The sequence below is a fragment of the Oncorhynchus kisutch genome, linkage group LG26 (genome assembly GCF_002021735.2).
Source record: "Oncorhynchus kisutch isolate 150728-3 linkage group LG26, Okis_V2, whole genome shotgun sequence".
Taxonomy (NCBI): Eukaryota; Metazoa; Chordata; class Actinopteri; order Salmoniformes; family Salmonidae; genus Oncorhynchus; species Oncorhynchus kisutch.
In genome coordinates, this window is record NC_034199.2 from 35,857,133 (window position 1) to 35,880,706 (window position 23,574).

The window sequence follows — 23,574 nt, forward strand, 5'->3', positions numbered from 1 at the left end:
AGGCTGCGAGTGGTACCCTGTTTTGTTTCCTGATTTATTAAGTGGCACATTAATAAGCATCTCCCCTGAGGTTCAGTTCTGAAGCAAGCAGAGATTAATGGGACCACTGCACCGCACACACACACACACACACACACACACACACACACACACACACACACACACACACACACACACACACACACGGCTCCACAATGGGCCAGCCCAGTCCCAGGCAGAGAGAAAGAGCCATTAGACTCAATGTAAATCCACCTCAAACTTTTCTAGAGAACTGTAAACCCAACACTGTATTCGGGTATCAACCCTCTCCCCACTCCCCCCCCCCCCCTCTACTCCCTCTCTTCCCCCTCTCCCCTGAGACAAACCCCCCTCTTTCTCAACACGCCTAATGATACATGACACATTTATTTATTAGCTTCATAGAGGAACATTCCTAAGGACCGTTTGTTGTTTTTGCCAACTCTTTCATAAATATCTCTTACATCTCTACAGCTCGTTTTCATAGAGCAGCCAGAGTCCTGAGTCCTGCAGCTCTTTATTCACATATGCCTTTTACAACGTAATAGTTTGAAAACGTAAGACTTAAGTTTTAACACACACACACACACACCATGTATAAGACTACAGTTTTTATGGCCGTAGGTTTGGAATAGTATAGTGGTCTCTGGATCCATACGGCCTGGAAGGAAGGATCACTAATTTACCCAATAAAGCAGGTTGACAGTGGTGTGTTTGACATGTTGGCGGCTGGTGTGTGTGCGTGTCTGTGTGTGACGGGGCATGTGTTTTGGCGAGGTGGGATGAGAGCTATTAAGAACTTCCTGTTGCCAGAACCTCTGATGATGCTCCCTATTAGGCCTAATAACCCTACAGACGAGTACTACCCTCAGTCCTCTGCCCTGGTCTGTGTCCTGTCCCCTCACACCAGAGCTAATGCTCAGCACCCACAGCAGCTGGGCAACACTCCCCTCTACCCTTACCCTGTATTCTGTTAGCCACTCCCCTCTACCCTTACCCTGTATTCTGTTAGCCACTCCCCCGTACCCTTACCCTGTATTCCTTAGCCACTCCCCTCTACCCTTACCCTGTATTCCTTAGCGACTCCCCTCTACCCTTACCCTGTATTCCGTTAGCCACTCCCCCGTACCCTTACCCTGTATTCCGTTAGCCACTACCCTCTACCCTTACACAGTATTCCGTTAGCCACTCCCCTCTACCCTTACCCTGTATTCCGTTAGCCACTCCCCCGCACCCTTACCCTGTATTATGTTAGCCACTCCACTCTACCCTTACCCTGTATTCCGTTAGCCACTCCCCCGTACCCTTACCCTGTATTCCGTTAGCCACTGCCCTCTACCCTTACCCTGTATTCCATTAGCCACTCCCCCGTACCCTTACCCTTTATTCCGTTAGCCACTCCCCTCTACCCTTACCCTGTATTCCGTTAGCCACTCCCCCGTATCCTTTCCCTGTATTCCGTTAGCCACTCCCCCGTACCCTTACCCTGTATTCCGTTAGCCACTCCCCCGTACCCTTACCCTGTATTCCGTTAGCCACTCCCCCGCACCCTTACCCTGTATTCTGTTAGCCACTCCACTCTACCCTTACCCTGTATTCCGTTAGCCACTCCCCGTACCCTTACCCTGTATTCCGTTAGCCACTGCCCTCTACCCTTACCCTGTATTCTGTTAGCCACTCCACTCTACCCTTACCCTTTATTCCGTTAGCCACTCCCCTCTACCCTTACCCTGTATTCCGTTAGCCACTCCCCCGTACACTTACCCTGTATTCCGTTAGCCACTCCCCTCTACCCTTACCCTGTATTCCGTTAGCCACTCCCCCTTACCCTTACCCTGTATTCTGTTAGCCACTCCCCCGTACCCTTACCCTTTATTCCGTTAGCCACTCCCCTCTACCCTTACCCTGTATTCCATTAGCCACTCCCCCGTACCCTTACCCTGTATTCTGTTAGCCACTCCACTCTACCCTTACCCTGTATTCCGTTAGCCACTCCCCCGTACCCTTACCCTGTATTCCGTTAGCCACTGCCCTCTACCCTTACCCTGTATTCCGTTAGCCACTCCCCCGTACCCTTACCCTTTATTCCGTTAGCCACTCCCCTCTACCCTTACCCTGTATTCCGTTAGCCACTCCCCCTTACCCTTACCCTGTATTCTGTTAGCCACTCCCCCGTACCCTTACCCTTTATTCCGTTAACCACTCCTCCGTACCCTTACCCTGTATTCCTTAGCCACTCCCCTCTACCCTTACCCTGTATTCCGTTAGCCACTCCCCCGTACCTTACCCTGTATTCCGTTAGCCACTCCCCCGCATCCTTACCCTGTATTCTGTTAGCCACTCCACTCTACCCTTACCCTGTATTCCGTTAGCCACTCCCCCGTACCCTTACCCTGTATTCCGTTAGCCACTGCCCTCTACCCTTACCCTGCATTCGGTTAGCCACTCCACTCTACCCTTACCCTGTATTCCGTTAGCCACTCCCCCGTACCCTTACCCTGTATTCCGTTAGCCACTCCCCTCTACCCTTACCCTGTATTCCGTTAGCCACTCCCCTCTACCCTTACCCTGTATTCCGTTAGCCACTCCCCTGTACCCTTACCCTGTATTCCATTAGCCACTCCCCTCTACCCTTACCCTGTATTCCGTTAGCCACTCCCCTCTACCCTTACCCTGTATTCCGCCACTGGAACACAGGAGTCAAAACCAAAGCCAACAAAGAAAAATGAAAGGAACTTTTTGGATACCCCTGACAGACATCTTTCCAATGTATTTGACTACCTGGAACGGTTTAATGTAGCAGGGTAGAAGGGGCTTTCCATTGCATGTCCCAAAGAGGAAGGTTAAAGTGAACTACGTGCTCAATTCAGGTCAGATTGACGTACACAAAACTAGGTGGTTTTAGTATGTCTACATGCATTCTTATATAATAAGGGTTAGTATCAAACACAACCTGAGGGAATTAGTGCTAAAAGGGTTGAAGTCAACACAAAGTACCAAAACAACAGTTCATGGGCAAAAACCTTTTTTATTTTACTGTAATGTTCATGCTCCAAAAACAGCTTAGGAAAAGCCCTCCACAACTCTCTAGGTTGACTTCTGCCCTTTGTAGCTATGCCTCATTCTTTTAATGCTATTCTCAAATAAATGTGTTTAAATTGCCTCCATTTAACTTGCTGAAATGCAACTGACTGGGTGAGATTCTTATCACGGTAATTACAGAAATGATTGCAAGTGATTAATTATGCATAAGAGGATGTGAACTTTAAGGGGAGAAGGAGGGTTGTATGAGAGAGATGCTGGAGAGAGATAGGCAGTGTCCCAAATGGCACCTTATTCCCTATACAGTGCACCACTTTTGACCAGAGCCCTATGCCAGAGCCCAGTCAAAAGTAGTGCACTATAGGGTGGCGCAGTGGTCTAGGGCACTGCTTCGCAGTGCTAGCTGTGCCACCAGAGACTCTGGGTGGCACAGCTACTAACTACTGACAATTGGATACCACGAAATTGGGGAGAAAAGGGGGTAAAATTCAACAACAAAAAAGGAAAAAAGAAGGGAAAAAAGTAGTGCACTATATAGGGAATAGGGTGCCATTTGGAGCACAACCATTAACAGACTGAGGGGGGACTGTACTGTAGTCTAGACCAGACTAGCAGCACAATGACCTCTACTAGAATGCCCCTGGAGAAAATATTTGTGCTGCTTTCATCTAAAAACAGACGATGACTAGTGACAACAGTTAAATAGTTATCAAATACATTTGATTGATTGATTGTGTTCATTCTCTGCAGTGTCCAGGTTCTCCAGCCCCAGACTGACCCCCAGGCTGAACAGGAAGCGAGCCCTGTCCATCTCCCCTCTCTCAGACGCCAGCATCGACCTGCAGACCATGATCCGTACCTCGCCCAACTCTCTGGTGGCTTACATCAACAACTCACGCTCCAGCTCTGCAGCCAGCAGCTCCTACGGACACCTGTCAGTTAGCGGCATCAGGTGCAGGACATACACACACACACACACACACATACACATACACACAGGGCTCAACACAAGGCATTACACCAGTCACTCACTCAAAGACTTACACGGTATTCTAACTTTCCTCATCTCTATGTGTTCAAGTATTTATTACTTTCACATATCTATACATCTATTGAAGGGCTCCACGTACACTAGTCACTCGCTCACTCAATCGCCACAGCATTCAACCTTATGTCCAGGCCTATAGCGGAGTTACAGTGCCTTGCGAAAGTATTCGGCCCCCTTGAACTTTGCGACCTTTTGCCACATTTCAGGCTTCAAACATAAAGATATAAAACTGTATTTTTTGTGAAGAATCAACAACAAGTGGGACACAATCATGAAGTGGAACGACAGTTATTGGATATTTCAAACTTTTTTAACAAATCAAAAACTGAAATATTGGGCGTGCAAAATTATTCAGCCCCCTTAAGTTAATACTTTGTAGCGCCACCTTTTGCTGTGATTACAGCTGTAAGTCGCTTGGGGTATGTCTCTATCAGTTTTGCACATCGAGAGACTGAAATGTTTTCCCATTCCTCCTTGCAAAACAGCTCGAGCTCAGTGAGGTTGGATGGAGAGCATTTGTGAACAGCAGTTTTCAGTTCTTTCCACAGGTTCTCGATTGGATTCAGGTCTGGACTTTGACTTGGCCATTCTAACACCTGGATATGTTTATTTTTGAACCATTCCATTGTAGATTTTGCTTTAAGTTTTGGATCATTGTCTTGTTGGAAGACAAATCTCCGTCCCAGTCTCAGGTCTTTTGCAGACTCCATCAGGTTTTCTTCCAGAATGGTCCTGTATTTGGCTCCATCCATCTTCCCATCAATTTTAACCATCTTCCCTGTCCCTGCTGAAGAAAAGCAGGCCCAAACCATGATGCTGCCACCACCATGTTTGACAGTGGGGATGGTGTGTTCAGGGTGATGAGCTTTGTTGCTTTTACGCCAAACATAACGTTTTGCATTGTTGCCAAAAAGTTACATTTTGGTTTCATCTGACCAGAGCACCTTCTTCCACATGTTTGTTGTGTCTCCCAGGTGGCTTGTGGCAAACTTTAAACAACACTTTTTATGGATATCTTTAAGAAATGGCTTTCTTCTTGCCACTCTTCCATAAAGGCCAGATTTGTGCAATATACGACTGATTGTTGTCCTATGGATAGAGTCTCCCACCTCAGCTGTAGATCTCTGCAGTTCATCCAGAGTGATCATGGGCCTCTTGGCTGCATCTCTGATCAGTCTTCTCCTTGTATGAGCTGAAAGTTTAGAGGGACGGCCAGGTCTTGGTAGATTTGCAGTGGTCTGATACTCCTTCCATTTCAATATTATCGCTTGCACAGTGCTCCTTGGGATGTTTAAAGCTTGGGATTTTTTTTTGTATCCAAATCCGGCTTTAAACTTCTTCACAACAGTATCTCGGACCTGCCTGGTGTGTTCCTTGTTCTTCATGATGCTCTCCGCGCTTTTAACGGACCTCTGAGACTATCACAGTGCAGGTGCATTTATACGGAGACTTGATTACACACAGGTGGATTGTATTTATCATCATTAGTCATTTAGGTCAACATTGGATCATTCAGAGATCCTCACTGAACTTCTGGAGAGAGTTTGCTGCACTGAAAGTAAAGGGGCTGAATAATTTTGCACGCCCAATTCTTCAGTTTTTTATTTGTTAAAAAAGTTTGAAATATCCAATAAATGTCGTTCCACTTCATGATTGTGTCCCACTTGTTGTTGATTCTTCACAAAAAAATACAGTTTTATATCTTTATGTTTGAAGCCTGAAATGTGGCAAAAGGTCGCAAAGTTCAAGGGGGCCGAATACTTTCTCTTGCTGTTGTAAATGGAGTGGATCTGCTAATAACTGTCCTTCGCTTTCCTCTCCCAGTCCGTCGTTCACCTTCCCCCACTCCATCAACCCCATGGCATACCAGCAGCTGTTCAACCAACAGAGAGGCCTGAGTGCGTTCGGCCATACCCCTCCCCTCATCCAGCCCTCGCCCTCCTTCGCTGCCCGCCAGCATGCCCACGCCATTGCAGCCTCCGCCCTCAACACCACCCACAACACCTCCAGCTCTGAGTCCAACCAGGTGAGTCTCCTAAACCAGGGATGCAAACTGATGAGGGCCCAAAAAGGTGACTTTTTTTGTTGTTGCACTGAAACAGGCAAAAAATCCCTGCTAGGGGGAATGCAGGTTTTAACTAATTAAACCACTGATCTACATGATCAGTCTCTCTGTGTAAAATAAAGTATTATTTGTTGCCTAGACTTCACTGCAAATGACACTCTTGAGAAAGAACAATACACTAATATTGCAGTTAGCCATGACGGCCTTTATAATAGAGTGCTTGTGACCACACACACATCTATATATTGCCATGGGGGGAAAACACATCTTAAAAGAAGAAAAATAATGAAAGAAACAGGCATTCTATTTTTGCTCTATTATAGTGGCCACTATAGACATCCACCAAGTGCACAAGGCTACATGTGTGCAAAAATAACATTCACTGAGTAAAACAACTTTTAATCTGCCCCTCACTCACACATGTTACTGTCAAATTCAACACAACAAAAACAATATCTTTGGGCTACACAGCACATTATTACATTGTACACTTTCTGCCTGTGGACATCTGTTCTACAATGTGCCAGCAAAAGTGAGAAAGCAGGAAAGTGTGTGGTGTTTCTTTCACCTCTATAGTGGCATCCAGCTTAAACCAGGCCCAGCTCCAGCTACACTTGATCCCTGAATCCACTTGTTTAACAAGCAATGCCTCAGAGTTAGTTAGCTTTAGTTAACATTTCACACGGAATGTCAGGGTCCAGTAAGCAACTAACGCGTTATAACTTGAGGAACAACAAGGAGTCGTATACATTACCAGTTAATAATGACCTGACTAGATCATAAAGGAAAAATTGTCCAGACAGAGGGTTGAGTTTACGAATGTACGGTTTATTAACCCAACTTTACACAGGCTACTGTTTGGCCGTAGCCCACGCCAAATAAACGAAGGATACCCTAGCAACCAACCGTGACCTTCTCTTGTGAAGGCCAGAACTAAGAGAGAGAACAATGTCTGAACCTGGTCTTAACTTACAATGCTCTCTGCCCAACCCCGCTTGTTGCGCTGATTTCTGTTGTTATGTAAATGATTGGCTGAGCCTTGGATACAGCCAGTATTGCTCCAAACGCGCATCGCTCGTTCGCTTACAGCCAGTAGTGATCCAACCTCAACCACTCAAAACGGCGAATTTCGCTGAAAGGAGACATGTTTGCATCCCTGCTAAACAGACAGACAGGGGTAATATAATAATATTCTACATCTGTCATCTCACAGAATCTGGGGTCATGTTCAGATGACACAAAACACAAGATGTACTGAAATGAAGTGAAGATGCCCTAATGAACACCCAGAACTCTCTAACATTAATGATATGTATATTGTGTACAAGTTATGTTATTGGTAAAATTATGTCATGCTAAATTAATCCAACCCAAGATTGTCATAAACTGTCAAGTGTTTTTGGTGAGAGATGTTTCAGCTGGAGGATGACTCCCTCCCACTAGCAGCTGTTTTTATCTGTCTCAGTTCTTAGTGTTTCCTCTGTCTCCTTTATCAACATATTGTATACAATATGGTCTCTATGAATGTAAACTTCCCCCTCATTTACCATCTCCCCCTCAGACACACACAGACACCCATACATTCCATCACTATGTCTATTTTAGTACACCAATGTGCGCACACACACGCACACACACACACACACACACAGAGAGAGACACACTCACACACAGGCAGAGAGAGCTGAATTCCCCCTCAGCTTGACAGTGAACAGAACCACATTTCCCCTGGTTTCCAGCCAAAGAAGTCAGTGTTAGTGAGATCCCAGAAGCACAGTCAGCGCGGTACTGTACTGTAGTGTAGTGTAGTGGCTGGGTGAGATTTGGAGATTAGAGAGACCCCTCCTCACTGACTCCAAACCCTCCCTTCATATATTTTCTTACGATGGTTAAACACACACACACACACACACACACACACACACACACACACACACACACACACACACACACACACACACACACACACACACACACACACACACACACACACACACACACTGAGTGTCTCCTTCTCAGAGCCTGTGACTGAGGCTTTAAAAGGCTGTTTCTGCCTGTCGTGTTAAGAGTTGGCCGGAGGATCAAAGCTCTGAGCGTTGCAGTGTGGGTAATAATTTCTTTATTTTCATATTTCCACTGGCTGACTCTCATAAAGCAGTCTGAACTGTTTCTCTGTGGTGGGTCGCTATACGAGTTATGTGCCCTGAGCCTGGTGCTTGGCTGGCTCAGGTTGTCTCTGGAACCAACCAACCCTCACATCATCATGTTGCCATAGAACAGAGCCAGTCAGCCAGAACCACCCTGGGTTATCTTCACGCTGCCTCCATCTCTTCGCACCAGAGCACCATAACTCTCTGACTCCTTCTATTTGGCCATTTGGCAGACATTTTTGTATGTAATCCCTGTGTGAATTGAACTCGACACTCTTACCAACTGAGCCACAAAGGACCACTCTATCTGAACTCTACCTCTCGCTCTACAGTATGTCCTTCAGAAGGCTGGTATAGCCTGTGTCTCTCTAACTCCTTCTCTCTCCTGCAGAATGCTGGTAGCGACCCGGCGGTGAGCAGCACAGTCAACCCCATGATCACCAAGAGGCACAAGGTCAAGACAGAAGCAGAGGGACCCCAGTCCATATCACCGTGCTCTCAGGTATGGGACCCCACGACCCCTCACTTAATTGATCTTTATAAATGGCATACAGAAATATAAAATACCGGGGCCTTTTACACTAGATCAATAAGACGAACTGTGTTGTTGCTTTTTCTTATCTTTACAGCGAGTTGTGCAAAAGCAATCTTAGATCATCAGGAAGCAGATAAGCAATTGCAGAATAGTACAGTATAGTTGGTAGTGATATGCTATTGTCATCTACACACACTTAACACACACACACATACTGTGTGCGTGCATGCACGTCAGACAGTCATGAACCCCTCTCTAACTGAGTCCTCTGGTCCACAGGAGCATGTTCTGGACCTGAGTGAGGAGCGGGATAAAGATGAGTGGAAGCAGGAGCCAGAGGCTGTCTACGAGACCAACTGTCACTGGGACGGCTGCACCAAGGAGTACGACACTCAGGACCAGCTCGTTCACGTGAGTTATTATAAATTATACAACAGGTGGGTCTAATCCTGGATGCTGATTCGTTAAAACCACATTGCAGCTGGTGTCTATTCCACAAGTTACCACCGGCTAAAGCTATGAAGTTGAAATGCCTATTTACTTTGTTCCTTCTCCCTGGCAATCCATCAGCCCAGCCAGACAATTTATAAACTTGATCTCCAATGTAAAGAGCATCTAGACATTAACTCCCATTTCTTTCAGACTAACGTTTAGTTTTCAACAGTGGAGATTTGTATTAACCTTGCTGTCTGTCTCCCTATCATTTGCAACATTGTTTCAGTATTGAAACAATGTTTCAGTATTCGATCTCCAGCTGTACCATAGTAATGAACATGTAGGGGTCAGGAGTCGGGATGAGACAGACAGGCAGGCAGCTTTTCTCAGCCAGTCGAAATCATGAATCAACATCATTTTTATGGATATACAGTGTATAAAAATAAATGTCAGTAGAGAACAGGCAAAACGAAACAAAGTGCAGCAAGTTTGCAGTCTTTCCAGCTTCAGTTTGAAGTGATTGTGTTAGCTGTGTTGTTGGCTAGCTCCACCGAACAACAGTGTCCTAACGAGAGAGCACATTTTCTATGCCAAGTGAAATCGCACATCATTAGCTCATCGTTATGGATATATCCAAATAAATGTCACTAGAAACAAACGCAAATGCAGCTACTTTGCTATTATTCTGGCAGCATTGTTTAAAGTGACTGTAAGTTAGCCGTAGTCGGCTAGCTAGCAAGAAAGGACTATATCTTGTGCAAGGATGAAATAGTATGAATAAATTCATCAAAATAATGTTTTTAATGATAATATAAAAGTGATAATGCCCTCGAAGCCGATGTTTGGGGGATGTATTGGCACAGTTTGCCAGCCCTCGACTTCATCTCGGGCCTATCAACACCTGAGCCAGTATATCCTCCAAGCACTGGTTTTGAGGGCATTATCACTTAAGTGATCTTTAGTTACCGCAGAGAGTTAGGACATCTGTGAGTAGTGAGCTGCTGGTGCCATTACAGCCAGGGGTATGCCTCTGACTCTCAGTACTGTTTCATCTAGCTTAAGGGACAGTATGACAACACTCTTCACCAAATTAACTATTCTCCTCTATTACAATGACATGGGGTGCCAGTCAGATGAGGCTGGTGAGAGGAGGATAATGGCTGGAATGGAGTGAAGGGGATGGTATCAAACATGGAAACCACAGAGAGTCACACAGAGAGAGACACACAGAGAGAGTCACAGAGAGTCACACAGAGAGAGGCACAGAGAGTCACACAGAGAGAGGCACACAGAGAGAGTCACAGAGAGTCACACAGAGAGAGGCACAGAGAGAGAGGCACAGAGAGTCACACAGAGAGAGGCACAGAGAGTCACACAGAGAGAGGCACACAGAGAGAGTCACAGAGAGTCACACAGAGAGAGGCACAGAGAGTCACACAGAGAGAGGCACACAGAGAGAGTCACAGAGAGTCACACAGAGAGAGGCACAGAGAGAGAGGCACAGAGAGTCACACAGAGAGAGAGGCACAGAGAGTCACACAGAGAGAGGCACAGAGAGAGAGGCACAGAGAGTCACACAGAGAGAGGCACACATAGAGAGGCACAGAGAGTCACACAGAGAGAGTCACACATAGAGAGGCACAGAGAGTCACACAGAGAGAGTCACACAGAGAGAGGCACAGAGAGAGAGAGAGAGAGAGTCACACATAGAGAGGCACAGAGAGTCACACAGAGAGAGGCACACATAGAGAGGCACACATAGAGAGGCACAGAGAGAGTCAAACATAGAGAGGCACACATAGAGAGGCACAGAGAGTCACACAGAGAGAGGCACACATAGAGAGGCACAGAGAGAGTCACACATAGAGAAGCACAGAGAGAGTCACACAGAGAGAGGCACAGAGAGTCACACAGAGAGAGGCACAGAGAGAGGCACAGAGAGTCACACAGAGAGTCACACAGAGAGAGGCACAGAGAGTCACACAGAGAGAGGCACAGAGAGTCACACAGAGAGAGGCACACAGAGAGAGGCACAGAGAGTCACACAGAGAGAGGCACAGAGAGAGGCACAGAGAGAGGCACAGAGAGTCACACAGAGAGAGTCACACAGAGAGAGGCACAGAGAGTCACACAGAGAGAGGCACAGAGAGTCACACAGAGAGAGGCACAGAGAGTCACACAGAGAGTCACACAGAGAGAGGCACAAAGAGTCACACAGAGAGAGGCACAGAAAGTCACATAGAGAGAGGCACAGAGAGTCACACAGAGAGAGGCACAGAGAGTCACACAGAGAGAGGCACAGAGAGAGAGAGAGTCACACATAGAGAGGCACAGAGAGAGGCACAGAGAGTCACACAGAGAGAGGCACAGAGAGAGAGAGAGAGAGTCACACATAGAGAGGCACAGAGAGTCACACAGAGAGAGGCACAGAGAGAGGCACAGAGAGTCACACAGGGAGTCACACAGAGAGAGGCACAGAGAGTCACACAGAGAGAGGCACAGAGAGTCACACAGAGAGAGACACAGAGAGTCACACAGAGAGAGGCACAGAGAGTCACACAGAGAGAAGCACAGAGAGTCACACAGAGAGAGGCACAGAGAGTCACACAGAGGGAGGCACAGAGAGTCACACAGAGAGAGGCACAGAGAGTCACACAGAGAGAGGCACAGAGAGTCACACAGAGAGAGGCACAGAGAGTCACACATAGAGAGGCACAGAGAGTCACACAGAGAGAGTCACACAGAGAGAGGCACAGAGAGAGGCACAGAGAGTCACACAGAGAGAGGCACAGAGAGTCACACAGAGAGAGGCACAGAGAGTCACACAGAGAGAGGCACAGAGAGTCACACAGAGAGAGGCACAGAGAGTCACACATAGAGAGGCACAGAGAGAGGCACAGAGAGTCACACAGAGAGAGGCACAGAGAGAGGCACAGAGAGTCACACAGAGAGAGGCACAGAGAGTCACACAGAGAGTCACACAGAGAGAGGCACAGAGAGTCACACAGAGAGAGGCACAGAGAGTCACACAGAGAGAGGCACAGAGAGAGGCACAGAGAGTCACACAGAGAGAGGCACAGAGACAGGCACAGAGAGTCACACAGAGAGAGGCACAGAGAGTCACACAGAGAGAGTCACACATAGAGAGGCACAGAGAGTCACACAGAGAGAGGCACAGAGAGTCACACATAGAGAGGCACAGAGAGTCACACAGAGAGAGTCACACAGAGAGAGGCACAGAGAGTCACACATAGAGAGGCACAGAGAGCCACACAGAGAGAGTCACACAGAGAGAGAGGCACACAGAGAGAGTCACAGAGAGAGGCACACAGAGAGAGTCACACAGAGAGAGTCACACACAGAGAGAGGCACACAGAGAGGCACACAGAGAGAGTCACACAGAGAGAGAGTTACACAGAGAGAGAGTCACACAGAGAGAGGCACGCAGAGAGAGGCACGCAGAGAGAGGCACACAGAGAGAGGCACACAGAGAGAGTCACAGAGAGAGAGTCACACAGAGAGAGGCACACAGAGAGAGTCACAGAGAGAGAGGCACACAGAGAGAGTCACAGAGAGAGGCACACAGAGAGAGGCACACAGAGAGAGGCACACAGAGAGAGGCACACAGAGAGAGGCACACAGAGAGAGGCATACAGATACAGGAAAAAGTCCAAAAGACCTCACATTTAAAAAATCAAAATAAATAAAGTTCAAAACGGCCTCCTCTGCTCATCCTTGAAGTATGCAGGGTTAGAGTCAGTGCGTCAAGTTTAAGATTTAACCAGTCAGTGCCGGGTCAGAGCCAGGGGTTGGGGGTCACAGCTGTTGATCCTTTCCTGTACTGGACACGCGCAGGGTTAATGAAGCCTGTTGATTGTGACTGAGGAGACATAGGTACACTAATGGCCCTGCAGCTGTAACCCCGAACCCCTGGCTCTAACCTCTGACCTTTGAACTTTGTTCTATTCCTTTCTTGTCCACTAAACTCCCGACGCAGCCTACTCTGCTGCTCCACTCCCATAGGCTGTGATTAACAATTGGGTTTCCCCAACCTGACAGACAGGTGGCAGGGGGCATGTGTCAGCCCAGTACCCAGACTGGGAGTCTCTGAGCTGAGTCTGCAATGGTCTGGAGTCTCCCAGTGTTACGGGTCAGGAGTGGATTCACCTTGGAGCCCCTTTCTCCCCCCTTTCCACCCTCTCCCTCCACTCTCAGCACCCCGGTCCCAGACTGTCCTGACAAGGCAAGTCAAGGAGGAGAGCAAACTAAGAACCCCTTTTACCCCATCTTTCCCCCTTTCACTCACCTCTCCTCCCCAACCCTCTCACTTCTCCCCCTCCTCCTGCCACCCAGCCCCTCAGCCCCATTCTGTCCTGACAGAGGGCTAGTCCAGACCAACCCAAGTTAGTTCCAGCATCCATCCCCCTACTATGCTGCTCTGTCAGGGGCTGAGGGGATCAGAAAACAGAAACAGGACCTGCTGGTGTGGATTGTAGGGTGTGGATTGTAGGGCATGGGGTGTGGATTGTAGGGTGTAGATTGTAGGGTGTGGATTGTAGGGCGTGGGGTGTGGATTGTAGGGTGTAGATTGTAGGGTGTGGATTGTAGGGCGTGGGGTGTGGATTGTAGGGTGTAGATTATAGGGCGTGGGGTGTGGATTGTAGGGTGTAGATTGTAGGGCGTGGGGTGTCGATTGTAGGGTGTAGATTGTAGGGTGTGGATTGTAGGGTGTGGATTGTAGGGTGTAGATTATAGGGCGTGGGGTGTGGATTGTAGGGTGTAGATTGTAGGGCGTGGGGTGTGGATTGTAGGATGTAGATTGTAGGGCGTGGGGTGTGGATTGTAGGGTGTAGATTGTAGGGTGTGGATTGTAGGGCGTGGGGTGTGGATTGTAGGGTGTAGATTGTAGGGTGTGGATTGTAGGGCGTGGGGTGTGGATTGTAGGGTGTAGATTATAAGGCGTGGGGTGTGGATTGTAGGGTGTAGATTGAAGGGCGTGGGGTGTGGATTATAGGGTGTAGATTGTAGGGCGTGGGGTGTGGATTATAGGGTGTTGTAGGGCGTGGGGTGTGGATTATAGGGTGTAGATTGTAGGGCGTGGGGTGTGGATTATAGGGTGTAGATTGTAGGGCGTGGGGTGTGGATTATAGGGTGTAGATTGTAGGGCGTGGGGTGTGGATTATAGGGTGTAGATTGTAGGGTGTGGGGCGTGGATTATAGGGTGTAGATTGTAGGGCGTGGGGCGTGGGGTGTGGATTATAGGGTGTAGATTGTAGGGCGTGGGGTGTGGATGGACAAGGTGAAGCAAAGAACATACCACACCTCTCTGGAACAAGGGTTAGGCAGCCAGGAAGGAAAATACTAACAGTATATATCAATACAGTGTAAATACAGTGTTATAAAATAATGTATTTATGAATGAGTCTCTTGTTACAGTAAATTCTAATTATATATCTCGGTAGATGTAGATGTAATAGCTGAGAGTCTGCTGCTAAGAGTTTGATAGGACTTTATACCTTCATCTACATTTCTGTACACATGCCCCTGTACTGTAGATCCAAGGTTTCACACAAGGTTCTCACCAGTGAAATCACACACCTTGAAAAAATACTAAATTATGGCATAGCGCTTCTAGGTTCTATTTACCCAAACTAATCCTTCCTGAGTAGCCCCATATTATGGTTTCACTATGGTAGTGTTACGTGGAGTGGAGCAGGTGAACCCAAGTGCAGACTCAAACGAGGAGACAGGGATAAGGTAACCAAGGTATTTATTGAAAACCGGGGGGAAATGGGGTGCAGGTCAGGGGGAGCTCTGGCGGGTAGCAGGGAACCAGGAACTGAGGCTACGGCTTAGGCAGCGGAATCCAAGGGAGCAGTAGAGCAGGGGTCCAGGGATAGGAAGCAGGACTTACGAGACGAGGGACTGGAGACAGGGACCAGAGTCAGAGCAGACGGAACTGTAGCGGAGATAAGAGCAGTGTCAGGCTAGGGAAAACAGGCACCACAGGATAGGTATTTTCATTATTAAACATGCAATGAACTAGACAGAGGGAAAAGTACACTGCATTCAGCACCATGGACAGAACTCTTGTTAACGGGTATGCACAAAAAACACAAGAAAGAGAGAGAACTCAATATTACATTTAAACTATTCAATCAGTGTGAGGAGTGAAGTCTCTGATGGGCATTGACTAGAGCAGTGAAGTCAGGTATAGTTTCTGATGTCGCTATGCGCAGGATTGCTGAGAGGTGAGTCAGTAAGAGATGATCTGTGCCTTGACTTGTTATATTTCATCACTGAAAATGTTCACCTTTATAGGTTGACCCAAACAGTACAAACATCTTCTGAGCATGACGTCTAATCTTTGGAAAGTTTTGTCGTCGAGAGATGCATAGAACCTTGTCAGTGACATTGTTTTGAATAGTTATCCAATCACTGCATCAGACTGAAGATCGATAAGCTCAAGTTGCAGGTCAGTGGGAGTGTTATCCACATTGAAGGTGAAAGGAGAGGAAACCAACAGCATGTCATTTTCCAACACTTTGAAATCCTCAAAACTACAAGAAAACTCACAGTTCAAAGCACGCAGCAGCGATGTATACTTCTCCCGCTGGTCATCTGATAGGGAACAGACTAGTAGTGATGTATACTTCTCCCTCTGGTCATCTGATAGGGAACAGACTAGTAGTGATGTATACTTCTCCCTCTGGTCATCTGATAGGGAACAGACTAGTAGTGATGTATACTTCTCCCGCTGGTCATCTGATAGGGAACAGACTAGTAGTGATGTATACTTCTCCCGCTGGTCATCTGATAGGGAACAGACTAGTAGTGATGTATACTTCTCCCGCTGGTCATCTGATAGGGAACAGACTAGTAGTGATGTATACTTCTCCCGCTGGTCATCTGATAGGGAACAGACTAGTAGTGATGTATACTTCTCCATCTGGTCATCTGATAGGGAACAGACTAGTAGTGATGTATACTTCTCCCTCTGGTCATCTGATAGGGAACAGACTAGTAGTGATGTATACTTCTCCTGCTGGTCATCTGTTAGGGAACAGACTAGTAGTGATGTATACTTCTCCCGCTGGTCATCTGATAGGGAACAGACTAGTAGTGATGTATACTTCTCCCGCTGGTCATCTGATAGGGAACAGACTAGTAGTGATGTATACTTCTCCATCTGGTCATCTGATAGGGAACAGACTAGTAGTGATGTATACTTCTCCATCTGGTCATCTGATAGGGAACAGACTAGTAGTGATGTATACTTCTCCCGCTGGTCATCTGATAGGGAACAGACTAGTAGTGATGTATACTTCTCCATCTGGTCATCTGATAGGGAACAGACTAGTAGTGATGTATACTTCTCCCGCTGGTCATCTGATAGGGAACAGACTAGTAGTGATGTATACTTCTCCCGCTGGTCATCTGATAGGGAACAGACTAGTAGTGATGTATACTTCTCCCGCTGGTCATCTGATAGGGAACAGACTAGTAGTGATGTATACTTCTCCCGCTGGTCATCTGATAGGGAACAGACTAGTAGTGATGTATACTTCTCCCGCTGGTCATCTGATAGGGAACAGACTAATAGTGATGTATACTTCTCCCGCTGGTCATCTGATAGGGAACAGACTAGTAGTGATGTATACTTCTCCATCTGGTCATCTGATAGGGAACAGACTAGTAGTGATGTATACTTCTCCCGCTGGTCATCTGATAGGGAACAGACTAGTAGTGATGTATACTTCTCCCGCTGGTCATCTGATAGGGAACAGACTAGTAGTGATGTATACTTCTCCATCTGGTCATCTGATAGGGAACAGACTAGTAGTGATGTATACTTCTCCCGCTGGTCATCTGATAGGGAACAGACTAGTAGTGATGTATACTTCTCCCGCTGGTCATCTGATAGGGAACAGACTAGTAGTGATGTATACTTCTCCAACTGGTCATCTGATAGGGAACAGACTAGTAGTGATGTATACTTCTCCCGCTGGTCATCTGATAGGGAACAGACTAGTAGTGATGTATACTTCTCCCTCTGGTCATCTGATAGGGAACAGACTAGTAGTGATGTATACTTCTCCCGCTGGTCATCTGATAGGGAACAGACTAGTAGTGATGTATACTTCTCCCGCTGGTCATCTGATAGGGAACAGACTAGTAGTGATGTATACTTCTCCCGCTGGTCATCTGATAGGGAACAGACTAGTAGTGATGTATACTTCTCCCGCTGGTCATCTGATAGGGAACAGACTAGTAGTGATGTATACTTCTCCCGCTGGTCATCTGATAGGGAACAGACTAGTAGTGATGTATACTTCTCCATCTGGTCATCTGATAGGGAACAGACTAGTAGTGATGTATACTTCTCCCTCTGGTCATCTGATAGGGAACAGACTAGTAGTGATGTATACTTCTCCCTCTGGTCATCTGATAGGGAACAGACTAGTAGTGATGTATACTTCTCCCGCTGGTCATCTGATAGGGAACAGACTAGTAGTGATGTATACTTCTCCCGCTGGTCATCTGATAGGGAACAGACTAGTAGTGATGTATACTTCTCCATCTGGTCATCTGATAGGGAACAGACTAGTAGTGATGTATACTTCTCCAACTGGTCATCTGATAGGGAACAGACTAGTAGTGATGTATACTTCTCCATCTGGTCATCTGATAGGGAACAGACTAGTAGTGATGTATACTTCTCCCGCTGGTCATCTGATAGGGAACAGACTAGTAGTGATGTATACTTCTCCCGCTGGTCATCTGATAGGGAACAGACTAGTAGTGATGTATACTTCTCCCGCTGGTCATCTGATAGGGAACAGACTAGTAGTGATGTATACTTCTCCCGCTGGTCATCTGATAGGGAACAGACTAGTAGTGATGTATACTTCTCCATCTGGTCATCTGATAGGGAACAGACTAGTAGTGATGTATACTTCTCCATCTGGTCATCTGATAGGGAACAGACTAGTAGTGATGTATACTTCTCCCTCTGGTCATCTGATAGGGAACAGACTAGTAGTGATGTATACTTCTCCCTCTGGTCATCTGATAGGGAACAGACTAGTAGTGATGTATACTTCTCCCGCTGGTCATCTGATAGGGAACAGACTAGTAGTGATGTATACTTCTCCCGCTGGTCATCTGATAGGGAACAGACTAGTAGTGATGTATACTTCTCCCGCTGGTCATCTGATAGGGAACAGACTAGTAGTGATGTATACTTCTCCAACTGGTCATCTGATAGGGAACAGACTAGTAGTGATGTATACTTCTCCATCTGGTCATCTGATAGGGAACAGACTAGTAGTGATGTATACTTCTCCCTCTGGTCATCTGATAGGGAACAGACTAGTAGTGATGTATACTTCTCCATCTGGTCATCTGATAGGGAACAGACTAGTAGTGATGTATACTTCTCCATCTGGTCATCTGATAGGGAACAGACTAGTAGTGATGTATACTTCTCCCGCTGGTCATCTGATAGGGAACAGACTAGTAGTGATGTATACTTCTCCATCTGGTCATCTGATAGGGAACAGACTAGTAGTGATGTATACTTCTCCATCTGGTCATCTGATAGGGAACAGACTAGTAGTGATGTATACTTCTCCCGCTGGTCATCTGATAGGGAACAGACTAGTAGTGATGTATACTTCTCCCGCTGGTCATCTGATAGGGAACAGACTAGTAGTGATGTATACTTCTCCCGCTGGTCATCTGATAGGGAACAGACTAGTAGTGATGTATACTTCTCCCGCTGGTCATCTGATAGGGAACAGACTAGTAGTGATGTATACTTCTCCCGCTGGTCATCTGATAGGGAACAGACTAGTAGTGATGTATACTTCTCCCGCTGGTCATCTGATAGGGAACAGACTAGTAGTGATGTATACTTCTCCATCTGGTCATCTGATAGGGAACAGACTAGTAGTGATGTATACTTCTCCATCTGGTCATCTGATAGGGAACAGACTAGTAGTGATGTATACTTCTCCATCTGGTCATCTGATAGGGAACAGACTAGTAGTGATGTATACTTCTCCCGCTGGTCATCTGATAGGGAACAGACTAGTAGTGATGTATACTTCTCCATCTGGTCATCTGATAGGGAACAGACTAGTAGTGATGTATACTTCTCCCGCTGGTCATCTGATAGGGAACAGACTAGTAGTGATGTATACTTCTCCATCTGGTCATCTGATAGGGAACAGACTAGTAGTGATGTATACTTCTCCCGCTGGTCATCTGATAGGGAACAGACTAGTAGTGATGTATACTTCTCCCGCTGGTCATCTGATAGGGAACAGACTAGTAGTGATGTATACTTCTCCCGCTGGTCATCTGATAGGGAACAGACTAGTAGTGATGTATACTTCTCCCGCTGGTCATCTGATAGGGAACAGACTAGTAGTGATGTATACTTCTCCCGCTGGTCATCTGATAGGGAACAGACTAGTAGTGATGTATACTTCTCCCGCTGGTCATCTGATAGGGAACAGACTAGTAGTGATGTATACTTCTCCATCTGGTCATCTGATAGGGAACAGACTAGTAGTGATGTATACTTCTCCCGCTGGTCATCTGATAGGGAACAGACTAGTAGTGATGTATACTTCTCCCGCTGGTCATCTGATAGGGAACAGACTAGTAGTGATGTATACTTCTCCCGCTGGTCATCTGATAGGGAACAGACTAGTAGTGATGTATACTTCTCCCGCTGGTCATCTGATAGGGAACAGACTAGTAGTGATGTATACTTCTCCCGCTGGTCATCTGATAGGGAACAGACTAGTAGTGATGTATACTTCTCCATCTGGTCATCTGATAGGGAACAGACTAGTAGTGATGTATACTTCTCCATCTGGTCATCTGATAGGGAACAGACTAGTAGTGATGTATACTTCTCCATCTGGTCATCTGATAGGGAACAGACTAGTAGTGATGTATACTTCTCCATCTGGTCATCTGATAGGGAACAGACTAGTAGTGATGTATACTTCTCCATCTGGTCATCTGATAGGGAACAGACTAGTAGTGATGTATACTTCTCCCGCTGGTCATCTGATAGGGAACAGACTAGTAGTGATGTATACTTCTCCCGCTGGTCATCTGATAGGGAACAGACTAGTAGTGATGTATACTTCTCCCGCTGGTCATCTGATAGGGAACAGACTAGTAGTGATGTATACTTCTCCCGCTGGTCATCTGATAGGGAACAGACTAGTAGTGATGTATACTTCTCCATCTGGTCATCTGATAGGGAACAGACTAGTAGTGATGTATACTTCTCCCGCTGGTCATCTGATAGGGAACAGACTAATAGTGATGTATACTTCTCCCGCTGGTCATCTGATAGGGAACAGACTAGTAGTGATGTATACTTCTCCCGCTGGTCATCTGATAGGGAACAGACTAGTAGTGATGTATACTTCTCCAACTGGTCATCTGATAGGGAACAGACTAGTAGTGATGTATACTTCTCCAACTGGTCATCTGATAGGGAACAGACTAGTAGTGATGTATACTTCTCCCGCTGGTCATCTGATAGGGAACAGACTTGTAGTGTCGAAAGGTGGAGAAGATTTTTGGCTTCTACTTGGCGGGTCAGGAGGAGTCATTTTCCCTTGAAGGCTTTGACAAGGCTGTACATCTGATGTGCAAAAAGGCCCTTCCTCGTAGTTTGTAATTCAGTTCATTCATGAGGGCCATGATGTCCACAGTGAAGGCAAAATCATCCAACCATTCTTTATCTTGCAGTTGAGAGAAATCATCATTTTCCTTTCATTTGCAAAAACTCAGCAATCTCCGACTTCAGGTCCCAGATCCTTTTAAGCACCTTCCCCAAACTCAGCCATCTCACGTTTGTGTGGTAGGGGAGATCTGCATGACCCAACTCTGTCTCTTCCAACAGTGAGACAAACTGCCTGTGGTTTAGATTTTGCTCTTATGAAGTTTACCACATAAATGACTGTATCCACAACATGGCTCTTTTCAGAAAACATTTACAGAGGACCTCCTGATGAATAATGCAATGCAGGAAAATAATTTCTGATCTGGGTTCAGCTAAGCTACTTGATCTTGTGTCCTTTTCAAAAGGTCAACGTTTTTTCCTGTCAAGTTTGGGCAGTCACACTGGATAACTTTTCAAAACTTTGCTACACACTTATTAACCTCCTCCAATAAATATTTCCCTGTGGTTGTGCTCTTCATTAACTGCACTGAAGCTCCTCTGTCATTTCAAAGTCTGGGGTTTTGCCTCGTCAGAACATCAACAACTGCTCCGTGTCACGTGCATCACTGCTCTCATCCAGGTACAAGGAGAAATAGGTGAAATCCTTTACCTCGTCAAATCAGGTCCGCGGGCCATGTTGAATCAGGTTTGCGGGCCATATTGAATCAGGTTCGCGGGCCATATTGAATCAGGTTCGCGGGCCATATTGAATCAGGTTCGCGGGCCATATTGAATCAGGTTCCCGGCCCCCGGGTCGGCCTTTGCCCAGGCCTGGTGTAGATGAAGGGGAGGAGACAGGTTAAACAAGGATTTTTAAGCCTTGAGATAATTGAGACATGGATTGTGTATGTGTGCCATTCAGAGGGTGAATGGGCAAGACAAAAGATTGAAGTACCTTTGAACGGGGGGTACCAGGTGCCAGGCGCAGCGGTTTGTGTCGAGAACTGCAACACTGCTGGGTTTTTCACACTTAGCCGTTTTCATGTGAATCAAGAATGGTCCACCACCTAAAGGACATCCAACGAAGTTGACAACTGTGGGAGGCATTGGAGTCAATATGAGCCAGTGTCCCTGTAGAACACTTTCAACACTTTGTAGAGTCCATGACCCAACGTATTGAGGTTATTCTGAGGGCAAAATGAGGGTGGGGGTGTGCAACGTGTTCTTTGGGAGGGTGCACCGTGTTCCTCGAAGAATATAATCAGCTGTTGAAGCATGTGCATCTGAGGGAGAGAGAGGAGGAGATGTGTGTAAATCTCAGGTGTGACTGTCCCATAACTAATTCCTCTTCCGGTTAGTTAAGGAAGTCCCCTCCCTCTGACACATATAGGGCCTGAGAAAACATTGTGTGTGTGTGAGACACAGGACCTGACAAATCAGTCACAACCCTTTGTCTACAATGTGAGTTGTAGACAAACTGTTAGCCATGATGGATGGCGTTGTCACTCGTGGTCTGGCTTGGGGAAGGGAAGGGATCTCAGAGAGGGATGTTTGGGAGGCCTGCTCTCACAAGCTCTTTGCTGACTAAACGTCTCACTTCTCCACACACACACACACCTCGAATGAGCAGGAAAGGGACAGCTTTAAAGACAGTCTGACAGTTGATTGAGAAGATCCTATCCTGAAACAAGTTGAGATACATGGATGTGTCGGCTGTGTTTTCCTCCCATGTAACCCCATGTTCCCCTGTTCTCTCTTCAGCACATCAACAACGACCACATCCATGGGGAGAAGAAAGAGTTTGTGTGCCGTTGGGATGAGTGCTCGAGAGAACAGAAGCCCTTCAAAGCTCAGTACATGCTGGTGGTCCACATGAGGAGACACACTGGGGAGAAGCCACACAAATGCACAGTAAGAACTCCAACTCCCAACTGGCACCTGGGCATGTACACATTATTTCAATAAGCCCAGAGCCTTCTATTATAGGTCATGGATAAGCCACTCACATAACTCTCTCTCCTTGTATTAAACACATTTCTGCACAAGTCCTACCTCTAGATAGGGTTATGCTTTGCACCCTATAATAACTATTGACCGTAACTTTACTGTATTTCTTCACTCCAAGCCTATTTCTCACCAGTAGTGATCCTTCCTCTTCATCTAGATGAGTTTTCCGGGAATTCCTAAGGGCTTCATCTGTAGCATGCAGTCCACTCATGATGATCACATTCAGAGTGTAGTTTCCTCAGCTTCAAAGCTCATTGATGAGGCCTTGTGAGTCCAGTCCATTAAAATACTTCTGACTAGAGACTTCACAAGGCTGATTGACAGGAGGGGAGGATATTAGTTATTAAAGTGTAAAGAGTTTAGTTTTAAATCCCACATGCATCTCATTCACCCCCAGTTATCTCCCTCTCTAGCAAGTCTTGTGTTTTTGAAGGGAGGATCTTAGGTCTTTTATGTCCACTTTTGAGCGAATATAGTTTGATCCCATCTCACACAAACTGTCAATTACCCACAGTGCCCAGCACAGTATGCCGCGCTGAAGGAATACCAAATCAATGCATAGCCTATTGTAGCATACCA

The 23,574-nt window shown here is 46.5% G+C and overlaps 1 protein-coding gene across 3 annotated transcripts in view; it reads left to right on the plus strand.

Annotated features, from left to right (window-relative positions):
• Nucleotides 1-23,574, plus strand: part of LOC109871276 (zinc finger protein GLI2) — a 114,349-nt gene that overhangs the window by 84,319 nt on the left and 6,456 nt on the right. For all 3 annotated transcript variants that reach the window (XM_020462097.2, XM_020462098.2, XM_031806090.1), the window contains 5 exons: nt 3,811-4,012; nt 5,933-6,134; nt 8,715-8,825; nt 9,138-9,269; nt 22,750-22,899. In XM_020462097.2, coding sequence (XP_020317686.1) covers nt 3,811-4,012; nt 5,933-6,134; nt 8,715-8,825; nt 9,138-9,269; nt 22,750-22,899 — 797 coding nt within the window. The remainder of the gene's footprint in view (nt 1-3,810; nt 4,013-5,932; nt 6,135-8,714; nt 8,826-9,137; nt 9,270-22,749; nt 22,900-23,574) is intronic.